The following is a 27,945-nucleotide window of genomic DNA, read 5'->3' on the forward strand; positions in this document are numbered from 1 at the left end:
TCAAGTATGAGCACTTCTGCTCAGTCTGCAACATTCGTAAGGAGCTGTCAGGACATCACATACATTTATAAGCAGAAGTAAGTTCATTATGCATTCTCACCATACTTTTCTGAGCATAAACTATCATCAGATTGCAAGAAGTCCATCTCCTTCCCTCTGCTTTTTAGCTCCTTGTCAGCAGGGATCTCTCCGTACAACGGCTGGGCGTGCTGGGCTTTGAGCCTCGCTCGGCTGGGCTCTCACCGCTCCTAGAGACACGAAGCGAGGATGGGGCTGCCTCCTGGACAGGCATCTGCTACAGGCACCAGGGACATCCAAAGCCTTTACTGCAGTTTTGCGCCTTTAAAATGCCCCGGCATTTCTGCTTTAGTCACACTAAGTCGTAAGAAGAACGAGGTTATACACAAAAGCTGGATCTAGATGTGAGATAAACGAAGAAGTTTATGATGCAACACTTTAGAGAGGCTGGAAAACCCGTGCGTGTTTAATCTCCTTAAAAGCYAAATGCCAACAAGTCACACTTTTACAGCAGAAAATTTCCAGGAATTTGGAAACCATTAAAACAGGTTCTGCTTGATACCATCGGTGGTGGCACGTCATGCCAGCTGGAGTAAGAACCACCCATTTTGAGAGAAAAACTTGAACAACTAAACTGGTAATAAAATAATGCTCTTGCTCTCCTGCTCCAACAGCTTCAATACAGAAATGCTAGTGTGCTATTTCCACATACAGAGTCCTGCAGGTGTTTTTAAGCCGTAGAAGAGTAACATCTCCTTCTGGCAAAGCTATTTTGCCTTTCAACACAGAAGCAGCTCTTGAAATTAGCCCTGCAATAGCATGCTAGCAGCAACCGTGTTGGGTTAAACAACGTTTCTGAAAAATGGCATTGAAGAAATGAGTTATGGGCCTCTTAAGGGATTTCATCATCATCCAGTTTTCCCATCATCCGTCTCAGGTCAATTATTGCTTCTCAGCCTCCTACTACCATCCTCCCCTCCTAATATTTGGCAAGGGTGGGAGTCATCAGTGTTTCATTAAGTTCTGCTGCTATTTTGCCATGCTGCCCAATGTTGTAGAAAGGTTTATGTAGCTTCCTTGATAATTTCTTGCTTGTAACAAAGTTTTATGGTGCTGCGTCAGGAAAGAGAAGCGTATAGGGCAAAAGGGACCCAAAGGTATGTGTGCAAAGGGAAGAGGGGGAGCAACCGAACGAGAACTGAATACTGAAAGGCAGCAGCGTGATTACAAATGACATGCTGTCCAAGAAAGCTTTGAAAGCTTTATTTATCTATTTTTTAAGTCTCTTGCCCTCCTACTAGCTTACTTCTACAGGAGGAACTGTATAATTCAGGTGGAAGATCATTTCTAACTTATTATCCCTGTAACAATTCAGCTTTCTATCTCCTTAAACAATAAATCCACAGATAGCAAATAGACAAATGTAGCAGTATTAACTACTCCTACTGCTGCGGAAAAGAAGGAATCAAAGGCAACACATATGACGGGCTCTGGTCGGAGAAAGACCAAAGGATCAATTGCTATTCTAGATTTTATTATCATAGTAAAAATGCTTAGCAATTCCTAAAGGTTGCCCGGAATGATATCCTTCCCCCAAACGTGGCATTTCTTTTTCCAAGGAACATTTGGTCCAGTGAAAAGCGCCACGTTTAGGTAAACCAGAAACCGAACCTTTTATACTCAAACACTGGCGGTGACAAACATGCTGGAGCAGGTGACGAAGCCCCACCGAGGGCACGGAAAAGCAGCACTGCCGGGAGCTCCTCTCCACCACTGCACCTGATCCACCACCGCTGTCTGGATTACACAGGCCATCCTTTTTGATTCTTGGGAAGCTTGCTGTAACTTCTCCTCTTCTCTTAGTTATTAAGCAATATTTAGAATTATATCGCTTTGACACCAGTAATCAATTTGCCAGCTCAGCAAGCTGCCGATACCGAAGGGCTCAAAGGCCCCATGCGGCAGCTCTGGCACATCAGTAACGAGCGTCTGAGTGTATGCAAACGCATATACGAACGCTGCTGTCAATAAATCGCTTTGCCACACTGATCTCTGCCTCTCCCAGACGGGATGCAATTAAAACGCACACGATGCCCCACTTCGACGCCGCCCGCATTAYGTAAGGCTGCAGCACTTCAGCGCTCCGGCTCGCTGCAAGCTTAGGCATCGCTTACAAGGACACGCGTTGCCCGAAGACACGCAGCATCCCCGTTTAGCCGAAGCTCAACAGAGCTGTCGTCGCCCCTTCGGGAATACGGGCAAATTTCTAAACAAAGGCGTTTCGGCTCAGAAGGTGCTTTAAAAGCCCCAAGCTCAAAGAGATTCCTACCTACGCAACGTAAAATCTTGCAGCACAACTTGCAAGCCTCTCCTGTTAACCAACAGCGGAGTTTTTGTTGCAGCAATTAGTGCATTAATACGCTGGAAGATGACCGTCTGCTCAGGGAGCTGACCCAAACCCTAACCAAAAACTGGCATTAACAGTTTTTTCTTCCAAGTAGAGCCGAATCCGAACCGTTACTCTGAAATCCTTGCTCAACCCAAGCTCAACCAACCCTCTCCCAACGCCTAAAAAAACCCCGGTTACTGATGAAGGATAACTTTTCAACTCGCGTGATGGGGACCTGCTCGGGACGGGGGCTGCCCGGCAGCTTCCCAAGGCGCAGCACGAGCCCTTGCTCCCGCACCACGACCCCCGGCAGCTCCGCGGGCCAGGATCAGCGCAAGGGCTATTTATTTTTTTGGTGCCTAAGGTAAGCTTTGAATACACCTGTGCACTGCTCTAAAACCAGACCTCGAGGAGAGGGAGAAGCCTGAGGAACGCAACCCGCGAGCAAGATGAAGAGCACGGCCAGGAGGGGACATCTCAAATTTTATGAGACTCTCTCTGCCCAGGGTGAAGGTTTTTTTAAAYGCTGCTCCAGCAAAGCGAATGCTGGACTGGAAGGGCTTGCCTCGATATTAAATTCCCATTCACTGCAGGAGGAGTTTGCTCCTGCCGTTCTACCCTACAACCCAAATCCTAGGAAACCATAAAGGATCCGGTCCGCCCTGCCAAACAAGTGACTGGCGTATACTTCGCTCAGCATGGCATCTGGTCGGCGTACCCAGAAAGAGAGCTTGAAAAAGGAAGGCGAACAGACTCGAAGGTAGCCAAAAGGAAGCGTTTTCGTCAAGCGGGCGGCCAGGCAGGGTCCGGCCGGCACAACATCCGCCCCTGTGAATTGCAAGCAGCAAAGAGAACGGCGTCTTTCCAGCCTCGAGTTGCGGGTATTAGACACTAAGCGTGGAGCAAAGGAAATCACGAGGAGCTTCTCTTTGCAGCAACGATGCAGCACACGTACACCGATGAAAATCAGCCCCCCCCTCCAATTTTCAGGCTTGACTCTGCACTCGGAAGCCAGGCGAAAGCAGTGGCTAAAGGAGGAGCTCTTTGGCCCACATCTCCCTGCAGATACAACCCGCGAGGCCTCATCGCCCCGTGGGGTTACCGAGCAGCCAGCTGATCCCTGTACTTCAGCAGGGATCACATCTGCATGGTCCTTTTAAGGGTCAAGAGAGAGGCACGCGTGGCTCCTTCTATAACTACCCTAGCTGACCTGAAGCAAAACAAATCTAATTGCTCATGAACGTTACAGGGACCTCGTACAACCTTCGTATTCTACAAGCCATTTTTCCAGCTAGAAACGCCCACGCTTTTTAGAGGGATAAGCAGCTGAAATGATCTTACCTGCGCTCCTTAGGCCGGGCGCGGCACGCAGTCTCAAAGCGCTTTTTACTTCCTTTTAATAAGCAAAGCCGACCAAAAAGCCATCGTTCCCAGAAAGGGCTTACAAAAAGCACATTGTTAATTGTTGTTACGCTGCAAAAATCACCCCGCCGTCCTTTCGGAAGTCTTTAGGCTTGCTTCGGATAGGAATAAACACGTTGGCAGCGGTYGATCATTTTTTCTCACAGCCGTGCTATCGGGATGCCCCGCCAGCTAAAACTCAAATAACACAACACTACGCTCGCTTTTAAGCTATTTGCTATTTTAAAAATGTTGCTGAACCGGAGCTATCAACCCATGCCCCGGTTCTTCCAACTCATTATTCATTGTATATTTGAAAAAAGGGGAATTTTGAAAATAACCCGGCCTAAGCTCCTAAAGAGAAACTACATTCCTCTACGCAGTCACCTTTASTGAGGTTAATTCCTCACACACACTGTTTTAATTCAACTTATTTTTATTTTTTAAAGTGCTCTCCCCTCTATAGCTATTYGCGGTGGACCACCAGCTGCTTTCCTTTTGGGTAAAGCCTTATAGAAATCCATCCTTTCAGAAAAAAATTACAGGGGGCTGATTAAAAAGATGGTATTGGTATTTATATAAGCCAGCCCAACCACTTTCAAGCTTTTCAAGACGCCTTCTGCTCTAAACTTGTATGTTTTGGCTTGAACGCTAACCTCACCGGAACACGTGCTCCTGATGTACCAGAGATACTGAAATGCATAGCTGATTTCATAGCAAAGTGCTCAAAACTCTAGCTATTAAAAAAAAAAAACAAACCCTTCATCTTGATATTTTGAGCCAGGACAGTTATACTTCAAAGTTGCACGCACAATAAATTTTAGCAATGAAAACAGAACTTAACCCCCAAATCCAAGCCAGGATTCCAAAATAACCTGCTCACCACTTTCTCAGAGGAGTGGCCTCCCCACCCTTTTTTTGAGCTCTTTAAAAATAACACAGCTTGCAACTCTGCATGAAGGATAATGAGATCCATGGAGGCATTTTCACCAAATAACTAGGATTGGTAGTTTGGTATAAAATGTAACGGCACTAGATGAAAAAGGCTTCATACTGCAGACTTTTTTTTATATGCAATCTTTACTTACCCGTTATGTTTGAGTCAGCGAGGCTGTGCACATACGGGTAAATTTACCATTGAAAGCTATTCCTCTGAAGTGCAAAAGCGGAGCACAGCAGTAAATAAGACAGGAAACATTTTCCTTCTAAAAGTGGAAGTTAATCAGAATTAGCTTCCTTAACAGGGATAAAGTAGAACAGAACTCTGGTTCCAAACAGCCAGACAAGTATTTTTATCATATCGTGAAAACCGGTTTTACTTTACATCACTCGTAACCTTTTTGTTATCATTTGAACGCGTAAAGGAACTGAACAAGTTATGTAGACATTGCAGGTGTACTCAGCAGCACAGCACTAGTCAGACTTCCAGCACAAGAAACAATTATCGAGATTGAATTTGGGAATCCTTTTAATACCTGACAGGGAGAAAGTTGTATTGACCCCCTCCCCTGAAGGTTAGAACCTAAAAACATTTGAAAATTTCTCTTAAATATAGTTGCTAGGTCAACGTGGTAGGAATCTATAGTGCAGAAAAACAACCCGCCTCTGCATTTATCTCCGTAACCTCTCGCTTGCTGACTGCTATGCAAACCTATGGGATCCCTGGCACAAGATTTATGATCCCCGACTTCCAACTACGTCAGAAAAGGAGGGAGAAGTGCTTAGAGAGAACTCCGTAATTAAACCACAGAGAAAGAGCCACCCTCAGCTTTTTAACTGATTGCATCTTCCCCTTTTCTCCTTACTGTCCCCAAGTGTCCTTAAGCTCCCACATACTCTCTTCTTCAGCTCCTCCTCAGTTAAGCAGTGGGGGAAAATAGCCAAGTCGCTAGGGAAGGGATGTCAGCGTTGCTGGTCGGCGTAAGCTGTTGGTGGTGACCACCTCTGAGATGCAAGCCAGGTCAGGTTTGTAAACCAGGACAGTCCCAGCTGAATGGGGACTGTCAACGTGTTTCTTGCACACTGCTATTCATTGAACAAAAAGGAAAGAAAAAAAGATATTCAGTGCAAATCCAAGAGCAGGCAATAGAAGCAAAGCTCAATTTTCATTTCAGATTGATGACAAAATTATCCTCTGCTCTCATTTAAAAAAATCAGCATAAAGTAAGCAGCATTTGACTTTATGTTGCAAAGACATTAGCAGTAGGATTATATCCCTTTAGTAAAAACAAAAAACAAGAAAACCCCCTTGGAATTAGCAGTTTTTCTAAAAAGGCAGATTTAGTACAGAACTGCTGCAGAGGTAATAAACTGCCACTGGAGTTTAGCAAACAGAAACCTATTTTTGTAAAGTTCTGGATAACTCAAGGGGGAAAAGAAAGAATACGGCACAGCGCGTCTGTTCTTCATTCGTGCTGTAATTTGGAGCAAAACACGAGCTTGGATGTTTCTGGGGCCGCAGCGGCATCCCATCGTTACATAAACTGCCTAAGCTGCATCAGAGTAGGATAAACAATTATTTTTAAGTCACCTGATGTCGCGTATGCGAGACAGCAGGTATGCCTGTTATGATTTTTCCTTGCCAGAAAATGTCTGGCTTGGAGAGACGCTACGCCTGACTTTCCAAATCAGGAAACGAAACCACGGCGAAYGCTGCGGCGGTATCTACTACAACCGACTCCGTCCTTGGTAAACAATCTTTTATCTGGGTGCCACGGGCATTTTGTTGGGTTTAGATTCTTCCAGTTTTCTTCTAGAGCAGCAACTTTTAATGCTAATTTTACAATCGGTAATTTAATACTAGTTTTCCTGACACCTCCATGAACTCTGAAGTGCGTGCGCTGGATCGTCAGCCTCTAAAGCAAAATATTAAATTCTAGTAGAAGCATCCAGATATAACATTTACAGGAGATATTAAACAGCTCCAGAGCAAGGACTCATTTACCCTCAGCAGGATGCTTCTGGAGTTTGTACATTATCCTTGGGGACCTTAATTCTGATGCTCTACCTCCAGCATTTAATTTTCCAGCACATTTAATGTTTTTAAAAGTCTCCCTTCGGCTGCCACGCAAAAAGGACGCATGCAGAAATTGGTCCTGATGCCTGTGTCTAACCGGAATGCCGGCTCCGTCCTCACACTGCGCGTTTCTCCTGGCTGGCTGCCCCAGACCTGTAAGAAGGCCTCTAACCTGGTTGCAGCGCCAATTCCCTAGATACAACAGAAATTCAGACGCGAGTCCTTCCGTTTGTGCAATCCCAAGCAGATATTTGCATCCAGACCTTCACTTTTCAGAACGCCCTACCTGTTTGGATAAGGGGCATTTCAAGGTTGAAACCACTTCATAAAGCACCTACTTTGCAAAGGGATCCCATGATCGGGACAGGCGAGACAGATGCTGCAGTGACACCACAGTCATTTAAAGACCTGCTCTCCTGAATTTTTATGCAGTTTTATACAAAGTGGARCAATTTCCAAAGACAGCAACTGGAAGGGGGAAACCTTATTTGCTAAACATTTCACCCAGCAGCAGGAACGTGGCTTACAAACTTTTCTCCAAAACAGGGGTGGCAATAAACTGAGGACTTGAATCCCTTCTCAGTTTCAAAACACAAGAGGAATCACTGACCCGCTCTAGCAGCGCTTGCTGAATAGTTTACTGCTCTCGCCAGCCACTGCTTTGTCATCACTGCCCCCTGCCAAAGAGCTCTCCCTCCCTCCTCCCACCACCTCCCTTTCACCAGCTACTCATCTTACCCTGTTTGCAGAGTTTAGGTTTTCAGGCTGTTCTGATTGTGGACAAGTTATGCTTGTTTTCTTGATGAAGCCATTTTAAACCCAATTTATTTCTGTAGAAAAGCAGGTCTCATTCAGTTTAAATGCTTTGAATCTACCAYGCTGCCAAGAAAACACCATGAGGCTCCCACTGAAGTTCACCAAAGGAGAAGACAGTATAAGGCTGGTTGTCTATTCAAGGAAAAAACTGCATCTGTACTGCTTTGTGACCACTGCTACTCAAGACTTTATCCAGAGGAACACGTTTACGGAGTGACACGAGTTAYTGGGGGTTTATCCAAGCCAACGCAAATAAAATCTGTGACCTGATTTATCCCTGTTTTAGTTAAATGGACTTGTATTAAATTTTACCATCAAACTGAATCAGCAGCTSAAAACTTTTCCAACAATTTCTTGCGAAATAGCCTGCGGGAGATGCGTCTGAAACCTTCTCAGTTGTTGCTTGGTTAGAAGAGCACAACGAAAACGGAGTCCCAGAGGGGGCCATCACAACAAAACTGCTGTTGCAACATGCGCGCGGGAGCCTCAGAGGAGAACAAGGCTTACGGGGCTGCAGCCTTGACGATCCTCTTGAAGCGAGCTTTATTAAAGCATGACGTCATTTGGCAACGGCCTGTTGACATTCTTTGCATTTCAAAAAGTGGCCCTAATTTTATTTCCTTGAAAAGCAAGGCTCCGGCTCATTACGGAGTTCTCCACCTTTCTCTTTTCATAATCTGCTCCACAATTAATTCCACGTTCAATAGAAAACCGTTGATTTGAGTCTTGAAGTAGCACGGCAATGCTGCAGCTTCAAAAGCTAGGTGCCTCGCTCTCGGTTCTGCATTTGCAAGCCTCCATCACCAGCACCCCATCAAAACAGTTGAAAGGTTTCTTTTTACAGTAAAGAAAAGGTAATTGCCTGCTGGAAAATTCCCCAGGTGGCAATTACTTCATAATAAGGAACATGAAAACACTATCATGTTTTATCCATTTTCATTAAGGGCATAGTTACCTCCAAGTCATAGGTGAAGGTCAAACGCAACTTCTGAACAGCATATTGAAGCTCAAACTATCACCAAGAAAGCCATTTTTAAGTTTACTGTACATGCATCAGCAGGGTCACCTAACGTGCTTGCTCTCCTAGAGTATGTTTAGACAGAAGTACGGAAAGATGAGGGCTTTGGCAAGTTTGGCCAAGAATATACGTGGGTGGAAAGCACATTAAGAGGAAGGGTTTAGACTAGAAAAGAGGTTGTGTAAAGGTGCGTGTTTGAAACCACCCAATTTCAGCACATGCTCAGGAGGCCTAAACCTGCCCCACTTCCCCTTTTTCCCATCCTTGCTCCACTATCCACAGGAATAGGGAGCTCTGTTTCAACTCTACTAATAAGGGAAAAATAAAAATGTAGGAATGCTCCACTTCCTAAATGCTGTAAGCAACCCTTTCTACTCTAGAGCTGCCTCTAAAAAGAGGAGAAAACCTAGGGCTCTGTTCCAACCTTCCCAGTAGAAATGAAGACCTCTGGGCCTATCTTGCCTACACCAGCTGGGTGGGTTGGCAGTCCAGTATGGGTGGGAAGCAGGAGCTGCAAGGCAACCCAATGATCCAGTGCAAGCAAGAGGTATAAAGGATATCAGCAATAAACTGATAGAGCCATAGGCTGTGAAAGAAATTTTAAAAGCTATTGGCTGATATTCAAGCCAAAAAAAAAAAAAAGCATTTTCTGCTTATACTTTAATATAGTCCCACAAGCAGCCTACTGCTACTAGTATTATTAACTGGTCCTTATTTCTGCTGCTTTAATAAATCTACTTGGGGCAGGGGAGAACAAGAGATTCGAGAAAGGAGGGGAACAGAGATGTCAAAGTTTCACAGATTCTGCAAACATACTCTGAAGTCATTCTAAAAAGTTCTAAAAACCTCTCTTAAATCTTGGCTACTTAAGGTAAAAGGCGGCAGTATGCTGGACAAGAAAGATTTACTGGTAGAAGAAAGTATCTACATAAGAGAGAAGTCCATTCCCTTCTTAGGAGGTGATAAATTATTTTTGGAGGCCTGAAGCTCCGCTCACAGATAGAAACGTCAATCTCTGTAGAAACACGGATTTGAAGAGCAAAGACAGCAACAAAATTAGAACTTGCTTTTAAATCTCCATCCTCCTTTAAGAGCTGACAGCGCGTGATTTTGCACCATTTGCTTTGTCTTGCACCTTGTGTTTCTTCTATTTGTCCACAGTTCTCAGATCTGTTGGTGTTTCCCGTATGCGATATATGGTTACTCACACCAACCTCAAATTGCAAACTCTCAAAAGGAAACTTTTTGAGGATTCAAAGGACTATTCTCACATGGAAGCTTTACTACAAACATTCCTTATGCTAAAAAATACTGAGCCAGTTCTGTGTTAACATTCCCACAGTACATAACTACAAGATCAAGGACTTTGGTTAAAGATTTGGAAGGAGAAAAACCAGCATTAAGAGCAAGTTTGACTTATTTTAGAAGCAGCTTCTTAAGCAGACCTTATTCAGCCAAAAAAAGGAACAAAATGTTACCTACTGCTAAGTAATAAGAAGCATGTTTCATGCTATGGGAGAATCCCCTGAATTCCTTTACATTCAACCTCCCTATCCTTGCAAGGCTATTAATCCAAAATTGCACAGTCTGGAAGATCTTAAAGCCATATTCAATGTTATTTAAGGAAAAAACAGAACTTTGTTATAAAAAACAGCTTTATAAGTGACATTTATTGCACAACTGCCAGACCGTGCGGCATTTGCCTCGGTATGAATATAAAGTATGTGTGTGTGCTGCCTCCAGGATGCAAAATCCTGGAGTGTGGCACAGCTCCGTTCCTTAAAAGATGCCTTAGGTGAATCGTCAATTGAACCTTCCACTAAACATCACGTGTTCAAAATTTGTTCTGTTGTTGATTTTAGGTCAAAAGTTCCTTTATGTAAGAGAAAAGTGATTTATGAGACAAAAGCCTTATGGATTTGCCTTTTGTTAAAAAAAAAAGTTCAGTAATGTTAGTCTTACACAACCCCTTAGCGGGCATAAAATTAGTCAATAACTAAAAAATGATGGGTGTGAAAGTTTTCTAGGGCAATTAACATCTGCCTCAAAGGCACAATCTTTGCAGTTTTATACATTCCACCACTTGAGATCTGAATACAAACTTCACATGATCTTAGAGACAATAAAAGTGCATTCGATTAAACTTTTACTATTCCAGGTTTTCTTGATCCACTGTAAATTCAGTTCTTGTCCTTAGGTCAGCTGTGTTACAGTCTCCTCTTAGGACAGGTCAAGCTCTCAAGCCATTAATTCTTCCAAGGTGGAATTTAGGTCCTGCCATTCATCCTCCAGGATCAAGTGCAGCTATGACCGGAAGCCCACATGGGGCTGGCATGTACAAGAATTTGACTTTGAGAATCAAAGACAGTTATACATACGTATTTCTTTACCGTAAATGTAACCTCTGATAGAGATGCAAAATAAACTTGATCACTTGAGCTGACCTGAAATAGCCAGCACTGCTTTCATGTTGAAGAGATCCCTCTGTCTGCAGGGGTCTCTCCAGCCAGTCAGCCTTTATCTGAATTATAGGCAGTCTCTAAAAGCTCATCCCATCCCTTCGTTTCCCTCCCTCCCAACCAGGTCTTTAAGGCTTTTAGATCTCCTTTGATCTCAGGGTTAGCCTTAGGAAGACTATGCCCCTCCACGCTGAATTGAGCCAGCAATTGATACTTTAATTCCTTTGAAGAAACATACCTAAAAGCTAACGTATCTGGAACATTTCACGCTTGGTTTCTAACGACATCTCCATAATCTTTTACACCTACGTTCATTCTTCTCAGACAGGTATCAACACTACAGTTCAACAGGGAAACGAACCGCTTCTTACTGAAGTTCACTGCATAATTTTAAATTTATTTAGGACAATGACTTGTCAGCAACCATTGCGAGATTCCTCAAAATCAGCAGTTTGTATTATTGCTTAATATCCTTTTTCCATCCTGGCAATTTCACATGAACAAGATTTCAAGATCCTTAAAGCATGGTCTGGCTAATCTTTAGGCTGGAAGAATTTTATAGGTTAGATAAAGCACTTAGCTACAACAGACGAGAAAAATTTAACGGCGAGCTGACAGCCCAAACCCCAAGTGACTATGCTACATGTATAACACTGCAGTAACTCTAGCATCTTTTTGATTCAAGAGTGTATAATGAGAGAAACCGTTTTTTTTTTCCAAACAAAAATAACCTATTGTATTCTGCTCTGCTTAGCTCAGCCTCTCTCTTTATTACAAACTATTAATTAGCACTGAAGGACTCCGTTTCCTGAAATGCTATTGCTTAGCATTATTGCCTGAAAAGAACATTATGTTCAGGGTTACGCTTAAAACCACCAACTTGAAAATTTAATGCTAGACTAGCTAATGTTTACAACAAGAGCCCATGAACTCTCATAGCGTAACAACACGATGCCCTCAGCGAGGCGCTCACATATGAAATACATAGAAATGAAGCTATTTTACACATTAGACTTGAGATACTTCAGTGGCTGATCGGATATTATCACTCATCTGACGCACTCCTTAGGTTAAAGAACCCAACTGAAATATTTGTTTTGTATAGAAACATCTGTACATTTAAGTCATGTCATAGAGGTAAACAGGACAGGAAAATTGTGTTTTCCTTATGTAAATATACCTTGTTTCTTTTTAAAAGCACAAGTGTAATATATTTAATGATTTAGGCGGGGGCGTGAGGAAGAGTTCTGGTGCTGACAAAATCACTTCTCTGCCTATTAACTATTCATAAACACTCAGCAGCATTGGGAAAAGCCTTTGAAGCCATAGTAAAGGCTTGGCAAAGCTTTTATCGTCTTACCTTTAAGACATGAAATTGCATGTTTCCAGCTACCGCACCACTACTCATCTGTCACCTGTCAAGTTTTTCATGCTAGAAGTAGAAGCCACAACACGTTAGAGAACACAGACTTTTCTTAAACAGGCACATGGATCCCCCCTTTAGAGAAACCAATGCGTTTACTGGTTGCCCTACAAGCCAAACTGCACTTGAATTACATCCCAAATCATCTGAAGGAAGTTATCAAAGACTGATATTTATTAATAATTTTAAGTGTTGTTAGCAGAGGTCGTGTATCCTGATTTTATCGCCCAAGTTACTTTAAAAAGCTAACAGTTTCTCTAAGTTTCCGTCAGCCCAGTCATTAGTTTCACCTCACCTTCATTCACCCAAAATACCTTGATTCACCCAAAATACCTTGCAAAAGCCTTTCCAAAACGTAGCCAAATTCTCCCTGAACCCTTATGAACTGGCAGTAGATTTAGAGATTTAATCTTTACAAGCCAAGCTCAATAACGGAAGAAAATACACTGTCATTTATAAACAATAGCCGGCATTTTAACTCCCTCTCCCAGATAAGCAGTATTAAGTACTGTATGTTTCCGAAGGCAAAGGCCTCACCACGCTCTACGGAGTTTTGTAATATAGGGTTGAAAAGTGGCAGAGGAAGCAAACGGTACAGAAATCTACCCTTTAAAAGAGACATTTTCCCTTTACCAAGTGAACGCTCACGTGCCACTGCATACTGTAGTTACATATTACATAGTCCTGTAATGCCCAAAGTTATAATTCATGTTGTTGCGGTCGGTCTTTATTAATTGTACAGAATATCTGAAATAGCAAAATGAAATCACTCAGTTTCTCAAGCGCCCTGGACCGATATAAACATGCAAACCTGGAGCGCTAAAGGAGCTGGTAGTCGACTTTCTTGTACGGTTTTAGCACTGGTTGGGGAGGAACCGTCGACTGAACAGGTCCCTACAAATGGTTAACGAAGATTTACAGAGGTCATAACTTTAGAAAGCGCCAAGCAATACCATCCCAGCTGGAGTCAGCCTGCCAAGACGCAGGCTATCTGCAATATTTTTGGATTCTCTGAATTATTCTAAACACATTAGCTGCTTAATTTTGCATTCTTAAGCCCCGGATAGTGGATAACAAATCAAAGAGCAAGCTGGAATTAAAAATGTGTAATACATGTTTGGCTTGTTCTTGTTGCTAAGCTACTAAAACCAAGTTATGACTACAAGACTGTTACTAATTTGTAGCTGCATTTCTAAAAAGACACTGTAACATCAACTTAAGCATAGCAATAAAGGCACAGATTAAAGTCATAAATTAGAATTTATTTTGGTAGTTGTACAGCATTCAGCGACTTCCAGATCTTTCTAATTCACAGTATCCTTCAATCCAAAGAGCTCTCACTGCTAGCTTTAGCTCTTTTGTGAAAAACTGAAATTTTTGAAAATTTAAACACATCGACAATTCAACCACTGTTGAATTGGAAATGGACTTTTCAAGGGACTGTCTCCTTCAGCTGCTGAAATCTCAGGGCTTGTAAAACAAGTAGGACAAGTCACTGATCTGCCAAATCATGAATAACCAGCAACGTCCCTCTAATACTTGCAAGCAGAAAGTGTCTAATATACTAACTGGCCTCGGATTTCAGTCATGGCCTCAGAAGAATTTCAGAAGATTTCAGTGACCAAAGTTTCCTTTGAGATGCAAAATGCAAGCCACGTATAGGAAGCTTAATTCTTAAGATTCAAGGTGCATCTGTAAGGAAGAGCCTTTTTTGCAAACCCTTTGACCAAGGCTTCTGGTTCTTTAGCTTGTACGAGCAAAGTTAGTTGGTTGTGTCACCACACTTCTCCAGGAGCCCCTTCTCAGAAATGGTTTCTCAAGCCAAACGACTTGGCGAACGACTGAATGTTGCTTTTATCAAAACAAGATGCAGAGGGAATATTATGGCCGTTTAACAGCTATATGCAACCCCTTTGGTGAGGAACAGATACAGCTCATGTTGAGGCAGACAGATGTTGAGGTTGATAAAAGTAAACAGAACCACGTAAGAGGCAATTACCAAACAGACTAGATAAGTCAACCGTGAATTACTTAACCCTTAAGTGAATCCAACATTGTTTGCACGAGCAGAGCGCTAAAAATTTCAAGAAGTTTCCAAACTGCTAACTTTTGTAACCAGGTAACTCCATTTCCTTACCCAGACAGCATATATACACAGCATTGCATCGCCACAGTCTTTTGCATTTGTCTATTTGCCAGCTTTTCTAAAAAATGAGAGCTCTTTTCTTCCCTTCTCCCAAATCTCAACGTTATTTGGATCACCGGGGTTAGGGGAGGAAGGGAAGAGATATTTTTCAATTATCTGGAGGAAACAGATTTGCTAGAAGAGCTCCCAAAAGAAATGGAAACTAGTAGAGTGCTCGGTAATGAAGGGGACGGTTTATTTATACAGTCTGACCTTACTCATCTGGTAAGGTAAAGTCAGCTCAGCTAGCTATACATTTTAAACACCCAAGTGCCAGCACAGATAAGAAAGTGAACAAAAAAAGTATAGGTTCCTTACAAAACTGAAGGTCTCCTCCATGAAAAGCAGGATGCAAGTATTTTGTATTCACGGTAGACAGTAACCGAACCAAAGCTGCTAGTACAATTCAAATGACTCAAGTCTCTAAATCTTGGCTTATCCAAATGATGCAAAATCTCCAAAGAGGTTATGGACATTAGAAACATTCCTAGACGAAGTTGCACGTGTTTTATTCAGTAAGTTGGGCTGATCAGAAAGCTCCTATTCTGGGGACACTTGTAATCTATTTTAGCTATCTTACCAATAGATCCAAAAATACCACTTGAGCTCTGAAAAAGAAAGTTTTCAGGGAAGTTGGGAGGAACAGCCCATCAGCACCTCTCATGAGACTAATGTACTGATTACTGACCCACTTGTTGGTCTAAAATAGACTATTAATTTCATATGAAAAGGCATTTTTAACTGTAGGAAGAGTACAGAAAGCAATTTGCACATTGCATGTTCTTACATTTCATCTCATGCCCCGCCCTTGTATCAAATATAAAAACACAGATGTTTCATTTGGAATGCTAACCTTTAAATTTTTAAACATTATAAATATTATTCAATGAACATTATTTCAGAGAGTTGTTTGGGTACTCTTATTTCTGTTTGGCCACAACTGGGCATGTTCTAAGGCACAACTGCGTGTATAAGCCAAAGCAAGCATAAGCATACATATAACACACATATGTTGTATATACACTTATAATATGTACACACACATCATTGATTTATTCACACATGGAAGCACGCTCAGTCCAGTTCTTCCATTTTTCTTCATACAGTATTTTCTGACATCTGACAGAGAACACGTTTGCTGGATTGGATAAAGGTAATGTCAGAAATTGTTAATACTGTTTGGCATTTTATCTGGAAACCTAATTATAGTACTCTCCATAAGACTTAACACCATCTACTTTCTATTGTAATCTCCACTTTCCCTCCATTTTATCTAAAGCAATTTGCATCCTGGTAAAGATCTGGAAAATTATTAACGACTTGTGACTTTATAGCACAACCAACAATCCTATGATCATTCGTTGCTAGTATCTCTGATTCAGATAAAATATGAAGTTACAGAATTATTTGCTAATTTGAGGCTTGCAAGCAGTTTGGGGCAGAAGCTTTAACAAAATTCCAGTGACAAGAACTTCCACTTATCACTAGATCCATCTGAATTTTTAAGTTATCTAATCGAGTTGAACAATTTGGGCCTTAAGGAATCTACATACTACTCAAAAGAATGAACTATGAACACTTATTTCCTTTCATCAGGTTACAGCTGAATATTGCATAATAAAAACAAGTTGATAAAGGATTTATATGTTTAAAGATAAACTAGGCAGATTAACCATGTAAAACAAGACTCACTAGTGGCTTGAAATACAGGTAACATTTCACTAACAGTTGGGAAGCCAAATTATACAACTACTTATTCTCAAGTACTATAACCTGAAGCATTTGTCCACAAATGAAACAAAGTTTCATCGCAATCCTTTACAGTCTGGTGCTGCTTCTGGTGTCTAGAATACTTACCTTCTAATACAGAATTTTAGAAGCTTTTAGGCTTGCACGTTTTACATGTGAACTCAAAACTTAAATCAGATTAAGCTTTTACAGAGGGAAGAGATATTAGACAGAGGATGAAAGGAGATACAACTCCTCCCCACCTAACCATGGTCATACAATTGTTATTTGTGGCACAACCAAGACCAAAAAAATTCCTTATTGCCAGTGTGCATTTTTAGTTAGCATCCCCCACTTCCTTTTTCCTCTGACTTTAACCAATGAAAAAAAAGATAAATAAGGTTTTGGTTAAAAGAAATGAGAATTACTTACCGATTTGTAACAACACAGGTGTTACCAAAGCTGTCTCCATGGCGTAACAAAATTCCCTGCCAAACATTACCGCACCATGCATCACCCAGAGGCGTATCGGTATCCGGTCTATGGATCCTTCACTAATGGTCTCCTCTCTACTTTCATTCTCCTTGTTTTCTGGTTTCTGAAGCTCTGCCACAGGTAGATCTTGAACTTGCATAGATTCCGAGTCAGCATTCTGAGGAGCCATTTTCATCACCATAAAAAATATATATATTTATTATATCTATATAAATAATACTACCATATCTCCAAGGACAACTTAGGGTGTCTTCTCTTTCAGCTTCTGTTCCTCAGGCAAGTAATGCTTATATTCCTCGTATACAAACAGGTATCTTGCAACTTCTTGAATAGGTATGAGACATTAAGAACGAAAAGCTATTTGGTAGGAATTTCAACATATGGCTTGCTGGTTTACTGTGAGTTAGAGTTAAAAATCCATAATTGCCATTCAGTTAATACCAGTTTCATAATTATTATTGAAGAAGTGCTGAAGTTGTTTTTCTTGCTACAGGGAGGTGGAAAGGCGACACAAAGAGGTGCTCCACTGTTAATCCCCATCGAGTGGCTGATTAATCTGCAACAAAAAGCAACCTTTAAAAAAAATTTCAATAGCATTTTTCAGGATATTGTTCCCCCCCTCCCTTTTAACCATATACCCTATTTCCTGCTTACTGTTTTCCATTGTCCTTGCTTGAAGGGTCTTTTATTCCACATTCCCTCCTACCCCTGGACTTTCCATTCAAATGCAGTTATTCCTGACGTTTAAATGAAGCTTAACTGCACTCATAAGTTCCTCCAGTTTGTGGTCCTACACCACAGATGCACCTGTGATTCTCAGAAGATCTAACATAAGACTAACAATTCTGGGAAATTCAATGCAGGTTCCATTTCAGAAACAGATAGGATATTCCAGTACTGTGCCAGGAAGATGACTCAGAGATTGCCATGTGCTCACCGGCCACAAGGACATCCCAGTTTATACTTCTGGAAGCTGTCAGTTACTTTACAGTAGCATCTAAGACCCAAAGGCCCCCTACAAGCTTCCACAATAATAGCAATTCGACCGTGCAGCTTGGTAGAGAAGTTTACACTGTGGGAACCGAGACCTTCCTACAACAGAGACATTCCTCAAACCAACACCAGTGGAAATAAGCCATTAGGAATATAATTTTTAAGATCAATATTTAAACTTTTAATGAAGAGAAATATGGCATACACATTCATCTTGACTTTTTCTCTGCACACAAGAGCAGGCCACCTTAGTCACAACCTCCTATGAGGCCTCTGAGGTCCACAATAGTAGAATGATGCAAATCTTCCATGGTACATTATTCCTAAACTTTATTCCAGCCAGGCAAGACAAGTTTCTCCTGCATATCCCTCATTCATGCCACAGACAAAGTCTCAGCAAACATACATATCATGCCATTTCAATGAAAATGTGAATGTTTTTAAGCACTTAGAGAAGAAAAAAAAAAAAAGCATCTTCATGAACACTCCTTACTGCCGATACCAGGCTCAGAGCTGGATCCCCCAGAGCGCTTCTTGCATATAATTTGTTCTTTCAGGTGAAAGCACCTTTTTTCGGTTTTAGCATTGCTCTGATCCTACTGTTCTAACGTACTGTAGGATTGCTCTAAATAATGGCAAGGCATCCTGGAGAATTATTTGCTCTGACACACTTAATTTATGAGGCTATCCCTTAGAAGGAAAAAAAAAAAAAAGGCAAACAACAAAAAATCCCCTTTGTCTTGCTGTGGCAAGACTCTCAAGTTGGTCGGATCTGTAAGATGAGGCTGCTTGTGCCCTTTCATTAAAGAAGTATCATATGACAGCTCTCAAAAGCTAGAGTTCATGAGCAGAAACTAAAGGAGTGAACTTTACAGGACAGAGAAAACAGTGTGAGTGGGAACAGAAACAAAAGGGCTCCGCAAAGAAAATTTACTCACTACTCCCAGCGATCTCATAGGAAATGTTCTTCCCATCAGGTTTGCAGGTTCCTTCAGCCCAGAAGCTTTTTAGTGACTATCTAGGTTTTATCAAATCCTAGACAAACCCTGTGCATCCCTAGGAAAGGTTTCTTCTTGCCATTTCTCAGACCAAAACGTTCAGAGATTTGAAGTCCTGCAACCTCTGCTCTTCCTGTGGTTTCCCTACTTGCTGGATCTCACACGCTCTCTTTTTGTCCATCTCCTCTCACGTCCAGACGGATCCCTGCTCTGCAGGCTCTTCTTGCCCCACAGCTCGCAGCGCACTGCCAGAATACAGCAAAAAGTTGCTGCCTGCCATGCGTGGTAAGGAGGTCACCGAGTTTATTCAGATTTTGAACAGAATGACTAGAGCCGTAACCCTAATACTACAGTCAACTCAAAATACTGGCATTTTCCTCCTTCCAGGCTCACCAAAATTACTGAAGTTCTCAAATTTGGTCACCTTGATAAGAACTAATACTACAAGTAGCTTTTGAGCTGGTCAAACCTTTAAATCATGTGAGAAAAGTTAAAAAACTTACTTATCCTGAACGCCAGTGCTTTCTGTTGTTTGAGTTTCAAGTTCCAAGCGTATTAATCCATAAACAAGAAATAGCTCAGAACAAAAGGTCTCAAGAAACCATTTCTCCACCCACTCAGTACCAACAGGGGCAGCTGAGATACCCTGCTTCGGGTTACTGAATTATGGCGCAGACAGGTACTTATTCATGTTCTTCATAAACTCCTTGCTTTTCTAATGCATTTTATTTCCATCTGTCAGGGTTTGGATTTATGTTCCTGCATGTGGTAGAGCCCCTTTGTCTCCTTCCAGCACTGAACTCACACCAGGAGGGGCATGTACGCGATCCTCCTACCTTGCTTTAGTGCCTGAGGTTTCAGCTGACTCCTTGAATGGCTATTAGCTTACCATAAATATGAAATTAAGTATGGTGTGTATTAAAAAACAAAAAGCTCTGGCYGAGTAAAACCTCCAAAGTAACAAGTTCCGAGCAGGGGCAATTCTTTTAATTACAGACTAGTAATAAAATGTCTAATTACCGGCAGACTTGTTAGACAAAACCCCATTTGGTAGAATTTAACAGGTTTACGTATCAGCTGTTATTACTCAGAAATCACTCCGAACATGCGTAAGGCATTCTCTTCCTCAGACCAGTAACAGACTAAGGGCCATGGAGAACATGCTGCATTAGATGGCTATAAAGATTATAGGCGTTTCTTTTCATGCTTAATTTCCCTTCATTTCACTGTCTAGGAGGGACTGGATTCAATTTCCCTAAACACTTCATTTAATAAGTAGCTACAGGGTAGCAGAATGGGGGAGGGAGAGGCACAGAGCTCATCACACCAGAATATTTTATGACACACTGGGGCAGCCCGAACACGCGAGCAGGAGGACACCGGGCTGAGAGCATTTATTCCTGGCAAGGGATGAAGAGGCAGGACAAAAGAAGATATCTGAGATTTAGGCCATCTGAGCGAGACTCTTGAGGGATGCCTGAAAAAGTTATGCTTGAAGCGGAAGATGACGGGGAGGGACCAGATAATTTAAGAGACAGGAATAGCGTATGATAGACGGAGGTAGACTTTAAAGTTGTAATTGACACAAATAGAAAGAATGGTACCTTTTAAGCATGCCAAAAAAAGCAGTTACAGTGTTCAAGGGCAATAGCAAGAAGCAGAATGGGCAGGTTTTATCTAATGGAACAGAGAATTGCCGTTCCATTATGCCAATTTTGTGGTAAGCACAATGCTAGTCTTCCTTCAGTGCTTTCATCTGGCTCCAAGTGCGTCTCTAACACCAGAGTCGGAGAATAACAGCCTCTCAGAAAGGTTTCTTTTATGAGTCCTGTTGTGTTCGCACAGATTCTGCTGTTCCTCTTCCAAGTTCATTACGAATTTGGCAAGTCTGAATAGTGGCATTGTGCCTTATCAAAACGGGAGGCAAATTTATTTACCTGCTGGAAGTAAATATTACAGAAGTTTATATGTAGTGAGGAACTCCAGAGTAAATGGCATGTGAAGAGGAGTTGGATTAAAATACCAAGGAAGGCACACCTCCATCTCTGGGTCTAGCACAAATAGTTCTTTCTTCACCTTTATCAGCTAGGAAAACCACGACTTTATTGATAAGATTTTTTTAATACAGCAAAATCACTTACTCATGAGGTTCAAAGGCTTCATTTCATTGAAAATTCCACCTAAGAAACAGGCCAGCATTATTTTCTCTCCTTTTCAAAAAGTGGTAAATTGGGCTTACATTTTACCTATCATTCAGCCAGTGTAGGTATTAAAAGAGCTGGTAACGCTTCCTCAAGCAGGAGTGGAGAGGCACAGCGGCAGTAAGCTTCAGAAAGACAACTTCCCTTTCACCCGCACCTTTGTGACCATGACACCATGCAGCAGACAAATACTAAGAGCTTAAAAATGTAAATTGGCAAATAAGACAGTATTTGTCTCAAGGTGACCATGTCGCACTTTCTGCCATCCAATCTCACTATACTTTCCATAAGGTTTTAACTAACAAAATATAAGAAAGCAGAATGAAGAATTTCATCCATGGGAAGTGGTTTAAAGCTTTGCTTTCAGGCACCGTACGGAGGTTGGGTGTGAAGAGAACTTGGATAAAGATATATTCCTGATCTTGCAAGGGGCGTATGGGGAGGTGGGGATTGATTACGCTAGCTCTTCTTCAACCTAATTGCAGATGTTTCACTTGGACCTTTGGCCACAGAGCAACGACAACACAACCTATAAAGTGGTAGTTAATATTTCAACAAGACAGGCAAGTCATGTATTCTGAAAATGAATCTGTAAGCAAAAAAATTTTACAAGAGCTGCTCAAATGCTTGGTAAATCTTATCTGTTATACCTTTACTCCCTTGCATCTAGGTAGATCATAACATGAGTGTGTGAAGCCCAGCACCACATGTTACAGGCTTGATGAGGCTGTAGCACAATAATCCCGTGCAGCGACAGAGAGCGTTCGCAGACCGAGCCAGAGGAACACTACTGCCTTCTTTTGGGTTCCAAAGGAGAGAAACAGTTATATATATAGATCACATCTGTGGCCTGCAAAATTCAGTGTTTTGTCCCTAGTGAGCACTAAGGTGCTAGAGAAGTGCAAAATGCTCATGCTAGACAATTATGCAACACGATATCTCAGGCAAATGACATAGTTCACAGCATGTTTTTTTTCCTCCTTAAACACAATTTAAGATTTAGAGGTTGACAAGCAATGTTTTCGCATTTGTGATACCATCAACCAGAGATCAGACGATGGGTAGCACACCCATCAATCCCAAAATAGAGCATAAATAGAGTTAACAGTGATCTTGTCCAAATCTTTTAAGGCAGAGCTATTTTAATGCATGTTTCCAGATATCTGTTGCCTACAAGGAACAGGAATGCTCTGTTCTACAAGCAACTAGATTTTCTGAGCCAGTGCCAAAGCATATGATTTTAATTAAGTTACATAGTATGCAGCAAATTTCAGGTAATCGCATACATACTTTATTAAGTAGTAAGTCTGGCAAGTTCAATGAGCCCAACTGGATACCATGAGAAAATTTCAGCTCTTTAGGAGGGCTTCGCCTGCGTTCCCCCACCACCACCCCAGAGTTGGTAGGCAATCATTGAGGCATTTATTGGCCTAAGAAACAATTCATTTCAACAGGGGAGGTGTGCATTATTTGCAAAATCTTAAGTCCCGAAGGGAAAAATAAGCACAACCTAAGAAAAAATGGAGCAAGGACCTAAGAAAAACAGAGCAAGCAAACTAAAAAGACAAAAACAGTTCTGTCCAAATGTTAGTGAATATATAAGGGGGTGAGGGGGATTGAGCAGAGGCAAGCTACCCTCTTCTCTCATCCTGGTCTTTAAAGTTTATTGCATTAACTTCCAGCCACTGATCTAACCATCTCTTCTCTTCAAGATCTGCACCTTCCATTATCATTACTGTCTTTTACACGTAAGTGCACAGGCTCTATAACGCCTTGCACAGTACCCTCCTTTAATTCCTGAGTACATCACAGACATGCATGCCAACAGCCTGTTTCACCTGAGAATTACGTTAGGCTGGCAAGCCCGTAATTGCCCAGTCATTCTATTTATTTGTCAAATACTTCATTTCTTGCTTCCAAGTGGGTTTGTGTTGAGGTTTTCGAGTAACTTGGCCATCTCTTGGAAAGTTGCCTAGACTGACCGAAGTATAGCTTTAATAAGCACTCTAACAGTCTCCCGTGTTCTCATCGGAAAAAAAGTCATTCTGAGCACGGCTGCCTTTTCCTCAGACTAAACAAATGTTTGGCTGAATGCTTCTACGTTGTTGACAAACACCACTTATTATTCCATCTACGATTAAATACAAAAAGGAGACTCGGTTCTGCTTCAACTGGCTTGCAAAGCCATACGCTGCTTGCAGTTCTGCCTTTTTTAATGCACAAGAGTAAAATGACATTCATCCAAGGAAATTCCTAAACTTTTGAGTTCAAATCCTCTAGCGCTCTCCCACAGCAGCAGAGCAATAGCCTGTTGCTGTGAACGAGCAGCTCTTAAAGGCAAGGCTACCCTTCATCCATACCCTTCGTCCTAGCCAGCATAGCTATACCTCCCGTTAACTGCTCGGTTCTCAAAACGTTAAAAACGATTCCACAGGAGGCTGATCTAAGCGATTTTGTCCTGAAACAGATGACTCCCCGCACAATTTATTTTGTTCTGCACATCTGCTAGAGGGACAGTTGCTTCCACCATGCAGGTAGCAGCAGCTGAAACCAGACAGATGCTCCTTGCGCTACAAATCTGATCACCGCTTCCAATCCCAATGGCGAGCTGTGCTTTTGCTAGGGCAACCTGTTTTGCAAGCCAGGGTGGTTTCGTTTCACAGTCGTCTGCTTGCACAGGGCTACCACACCAAATAGTTTACCAGTTTATTATGCTGATCATACTCGAAGTTTCTCAGTTGCTTTAAGCCCACATAAACAAGTACTTCCTCTCAAAGCAGCAGTCTGCTCTTCCTTTTTTCACCCCAGGTTCCTTACCCCCACCCCTTCCTGCACAGCCACATAAGCATTTATGAAGTGAATCAGACAGCGAAACCGCTCTAGGTTAAAAACTAACCCGACAAAAACACTGCCAAAAAAAATTAAAAAAATCCTGTGCTAAGTCGGGTAAACTTTCTCTGATTGCGTGGCTGCATCGACCTGTATACCGGCATACCAAGGGGAGGGGAGGGAGAAGAGGGGGCAGCTAGGATCATTACTCTGGGTAGCAAGAGTAGCTCAAAGCCGCTGGGAAACRGCAGCTCGCGGAGAGGAACGAAGCTGTCGGCGGATCCCTGCAGCGACGAAGTCAAAAAGCGGACTCACCTGCTCGGCTCACGACTCCTCCTTTGCAGGAGGCAGCAGAAGGATCTCCGGTCACGCCGCGAGCGCTATCGTTTATTCTGCCTGCCGGTGCTTCGCAGATGCGAGGCAGAATACCACTCGCTCGGCCAAGAGGCGGCTATTTTCTCCCTGGCTGTTTTGCAGCTCTGTTGCTAATTATTAGCAGCTGTTTATAGTAACAGAGCTGGCCACAGGGGAAGTTTCTTTGGCCCATGTCAAGACGCAAGCGTTTAGCTGCTGCAGCAGGAAGAAAAGCATCTAGAAAACACAGCTGACGATTTTGGCCCCGCTGGACAAATGCACTCAATGACTCCACCTGAAGCTTACTGAACGAGAGCGTATCCTTCCACGGTCAGAAGGTGTTGTTCCTTCATGGAAGTTGAGAGGCAAAAATCCTGCGGCTCTCTAGAACCACCACCTAAACGGGTCACGAGGCCTTCGGTTCAAAAACGCAGCAATTATAAGCAGGTCCTTGTTTAAATTCCCATCAAGGCTACGCGCCTAGCTAAATGGGATTACAGGAAGATTTTGAGCTACCGCTTTCTCTAAACATAACTGCATCGGTCCTAACAAAGGGGAAAGACTATACTTGTTCGAGAATTAAAAAAAATGCAGTTATACTGCATATTACTTAAGTCTCATATTTGAGCAACATCACTCCAGATATTGAGAGGAAAGGGAACACAGTCAACCTCTAATTTTAAAATTGTATCACATTAAACTGGACTAACCTGTTCTGAATCGCGAGAAGCCTGCCAAAGGAAAAAGGTTAAGGATAACTGCGTGCAATTTGACATGTCCTAACATTTAATCCATCATTCAGGTAATCAAAGGCATTGAAAACAAACCAGCACAAAACAGCTTGTTTTACACGAATATCATGCCTAAGCAATCCTGACACCGAGCGAAGACTTCTCAGATGAGAGTTTTAACAAGGTAAATTTTGAGACTTGAGATTGGTTTCATAAAAAAAAGAAAAAAACCACTGCAACTAGTGCAGCACATTTGCATCATGACCTGCTCTTGAGGATACCACCCAATTTAGGCCACAGAAGCGAGGTCCGACGGGCGGGAGGGGAGATCATTCAACAGCATAGTGCGACCGGAGAGGATACGGAGCAATCCATCGCACAGAGAAGCAGCTTTATTTCCTCTTCTGGCAATGCAAATTTTTGCCCGCCTTCAGGACTCTTCATATACCGTGATCCAGCTGATGTTTTTTAAGAGCCCTGCCTTACTGCTGTTTAAGTTGGGGCATAACTTGTGAAAATTATCCTCAACTAAGAGAAGCGAGTGATTCTGACAGTTCCCCTACAACAAGGCCAGCCATCTGGCATCCTCGACTCCCCCAACAAATGCAGCTGAAATAAAATCAAACAGCAAGGGTATATGCCGTTTTGTTTAGACTCGTCATGCCATTTCCTTGGTATATATAAAAATTCCAGAAATCATTAAAACCTGACCGAAACGGGGTTCCAGCTCCAGCGTTGCCAGTATTAAACCCTCCATAAGGTTGCCTGGTTACTCCTTTCCATAATGCACGGCCTTGCTGTCTTGCCGCCCTCTTTCCACCCCCTTCCAGCTTATTCAAAACACGACCAAGAATAAGACTCCTGCTAACGCTGGAAGAAGCGATGACGCAGTGTGGTGGCTTAGAGAAAAATTGCTGTGCCTGACAAACTGCCCTGATGGGCTTTTTCCTGCCCAGACATGAACTGCTGAGATGAACAGAGAACTTAAGTCTTAACACGGAGAGATAGAGGTCCTCATGAAATCAGGAAAAACATCTTTGTAAGACAATAGTATTTTTCTTCATATTTTGGGGGCCCAATGTCATTTCCCAAGCCTGATTATATTATTGGGGGGGGGGAGAAAAAAAGTAGGAAATCATGGCTCTTTATGAAGTTACTGAAACAATTCTGGGAAGCCATCTTTTCAAAAGGGATCCAGAATTTAATGTGAGACAGGCTTTATTCAGTGGATTGGATATTATACTGCTCCCTAAAGGCACAGGCTGCTACTAATATTAGATCAGATTACATTGTTAAATCACTGCTGCTGCTGTTTTTACTAGGAAATACTTTATTTTCTTAAACGGGGAAAGGTAGTATTATCTGATCAAACTTATTTTTGGTTTACTGCTAGATAAAAAGCTACATATACGCTCCTGTTCAGTCTCACAGTTATGGATTAAACAAGTAAACAGGCATAAATAGCAATAGAGAAGCCTTCCTAGCTGGAGGAAACCTGAACAGCTGAGGCTAGTGGTTTTTGGTAACACGGGCACTGGGAAGCAGCTCCATTCTACAGCAAAGACACAGGTATGTCCTTATTCATGACAGCAGGATCTCCAAGTAGCATGATCTGCCCAAAAAACTGAAGGTTAAGGGCAAGATATCAAGCACTAAGGGCTAAGTGCATTCAAAAGCAAATGTAATAGTCCGGTCACCACAAGGAACGCAAAGACTTGTTGGGATGGAGACCCCTCAGGCTAGTGTGAAAACACGCTGTTATGATTTGAAACTGCTTCAAATAACAGAGCTTTCACTAAGAAAAGGCACTAATTTGGTCAGATGGTCACAGGCAGACCTCGGAGTCTGGTGTGGAGTAACTATGGCCCAGTCCGAGCATGTCCTACTAAAAAATCCTCAAGATTTTAAACCATGTTGAACATGAGAGTTATCTTCCATCAGAACTAAATTGATTCATTACCTCTCTGTCTCACTGAGGTAGGAGAAGGGACAAAAACAAACTTAAGGCTACTATCAGAAAACATCTCAATATATTACCACATGGGTTAACTAGAACAATCTTACCTTTTTGCAGAAGGAAGGACAATATCTAACCCAATGAGGCTGGTGGTGCAAGAATAATCCTACCTATCAGCACATCATTGCCACTAGCATCTTTTGCAAGTTATTTTACCAAGGCTGTCCTCCTGATTGCACAGTGTGGGAAATGAATTGTATCAGTGTAACCACTTGCAAATTACTCTCCAGAATGAGCAATACGTTCTAATAGGTTGAGACAAGTATTTTGCACGAATATTCATCCATAAAGAAAATTCAGGCCAGGATAAATTAGTCTACATATGCGATGCCAGGTATTTCTTGCAGATATTACTGTACCTAAGCTAAAGAGTGCAGTACATTCTTTATTTTCACGTACCAGAATTTGAACTCATTATAGTCACTGCTCTGAAAATTCTCAGGCTGTACGAATTAGTTTCTTCAGGTTGTAAATACTTAAGAATTCCAAATACTGCCAGAATATGTTTTAGACAGTTACAGAAGCTATTCAATAAATCAAGACAAAGAGCGCAGCACAGATATTCATAAGTCGACTTCCTCTAGCATATTATTAATGTCTGTAAATAATTTAGTTGCAAGATTCAAAGGGATTGCACTCGAGTCATTTTCTAGATGCAGGGTTGCTGGCAAAAAGAACATGGAAGTAAGAAGTTCAACCTATGCAAGCACAATTGATTGTTTAGGAAACAAAGCTAATCTAGCAGTTGTTTCTCTATGCACAGCTAATTGCACACCAGCTAGAATACCTTTTGAGATCATTCTTTTTTTTGTGGTCAGATAGTATCACAGGTATTTCTGTAAGCAGGTAAAACTGCTTTAACACTTGCAGGAAC

At 42.0% G+C, this 27,945-nt stretch overlaps 1 protein-coding gene across 4 annotated transcripts in view; it reads right to left on the reverse strand.

Moving 5' to 3' along the window:
• Window positions 1-27,945, reverse strand: part of SLC45A4 (solute carrier family 45 member 4) — a 54,344-nt gene that overhangs the window by 22,167 nt on the left and 4,232 nt on the right. For 3 of the 4 annotated variants that reach the window (XM_026058508.1, XM_026058507.1, XM_026058509.1), the window contains exon 2: window positions 16,886-17,504. In XM_026058508.1, the coding sequence (XP_025914293.1) occupies window positions 16,886-17,129 (244 nt within the window). In that variant the 5' untranslated portion in view covers window positions 17,130-17,504. Of the gene's footprint in view, window positions 1-100; window positions 411-16,885; window positions 17,505-27,945 lie in introns of those variants that run through there. The other variant, XM_026058510.1, reaches the window with a different exon arrangement.

This window comes from Apteryx rowi, unplaced genomic scaffold, assembly GCF_003343035.1.
Source record: "Apteryx rowi isolate R43461 unplaced genomic scaffold, aptRow1 scaffold_148, whole genome shotgun sequence".
NCBI lineage: Eukaryota > Metazoa > Chordata > Aves > Apterygiformes > Apterygidae > Apteryx > Apteryx rowi.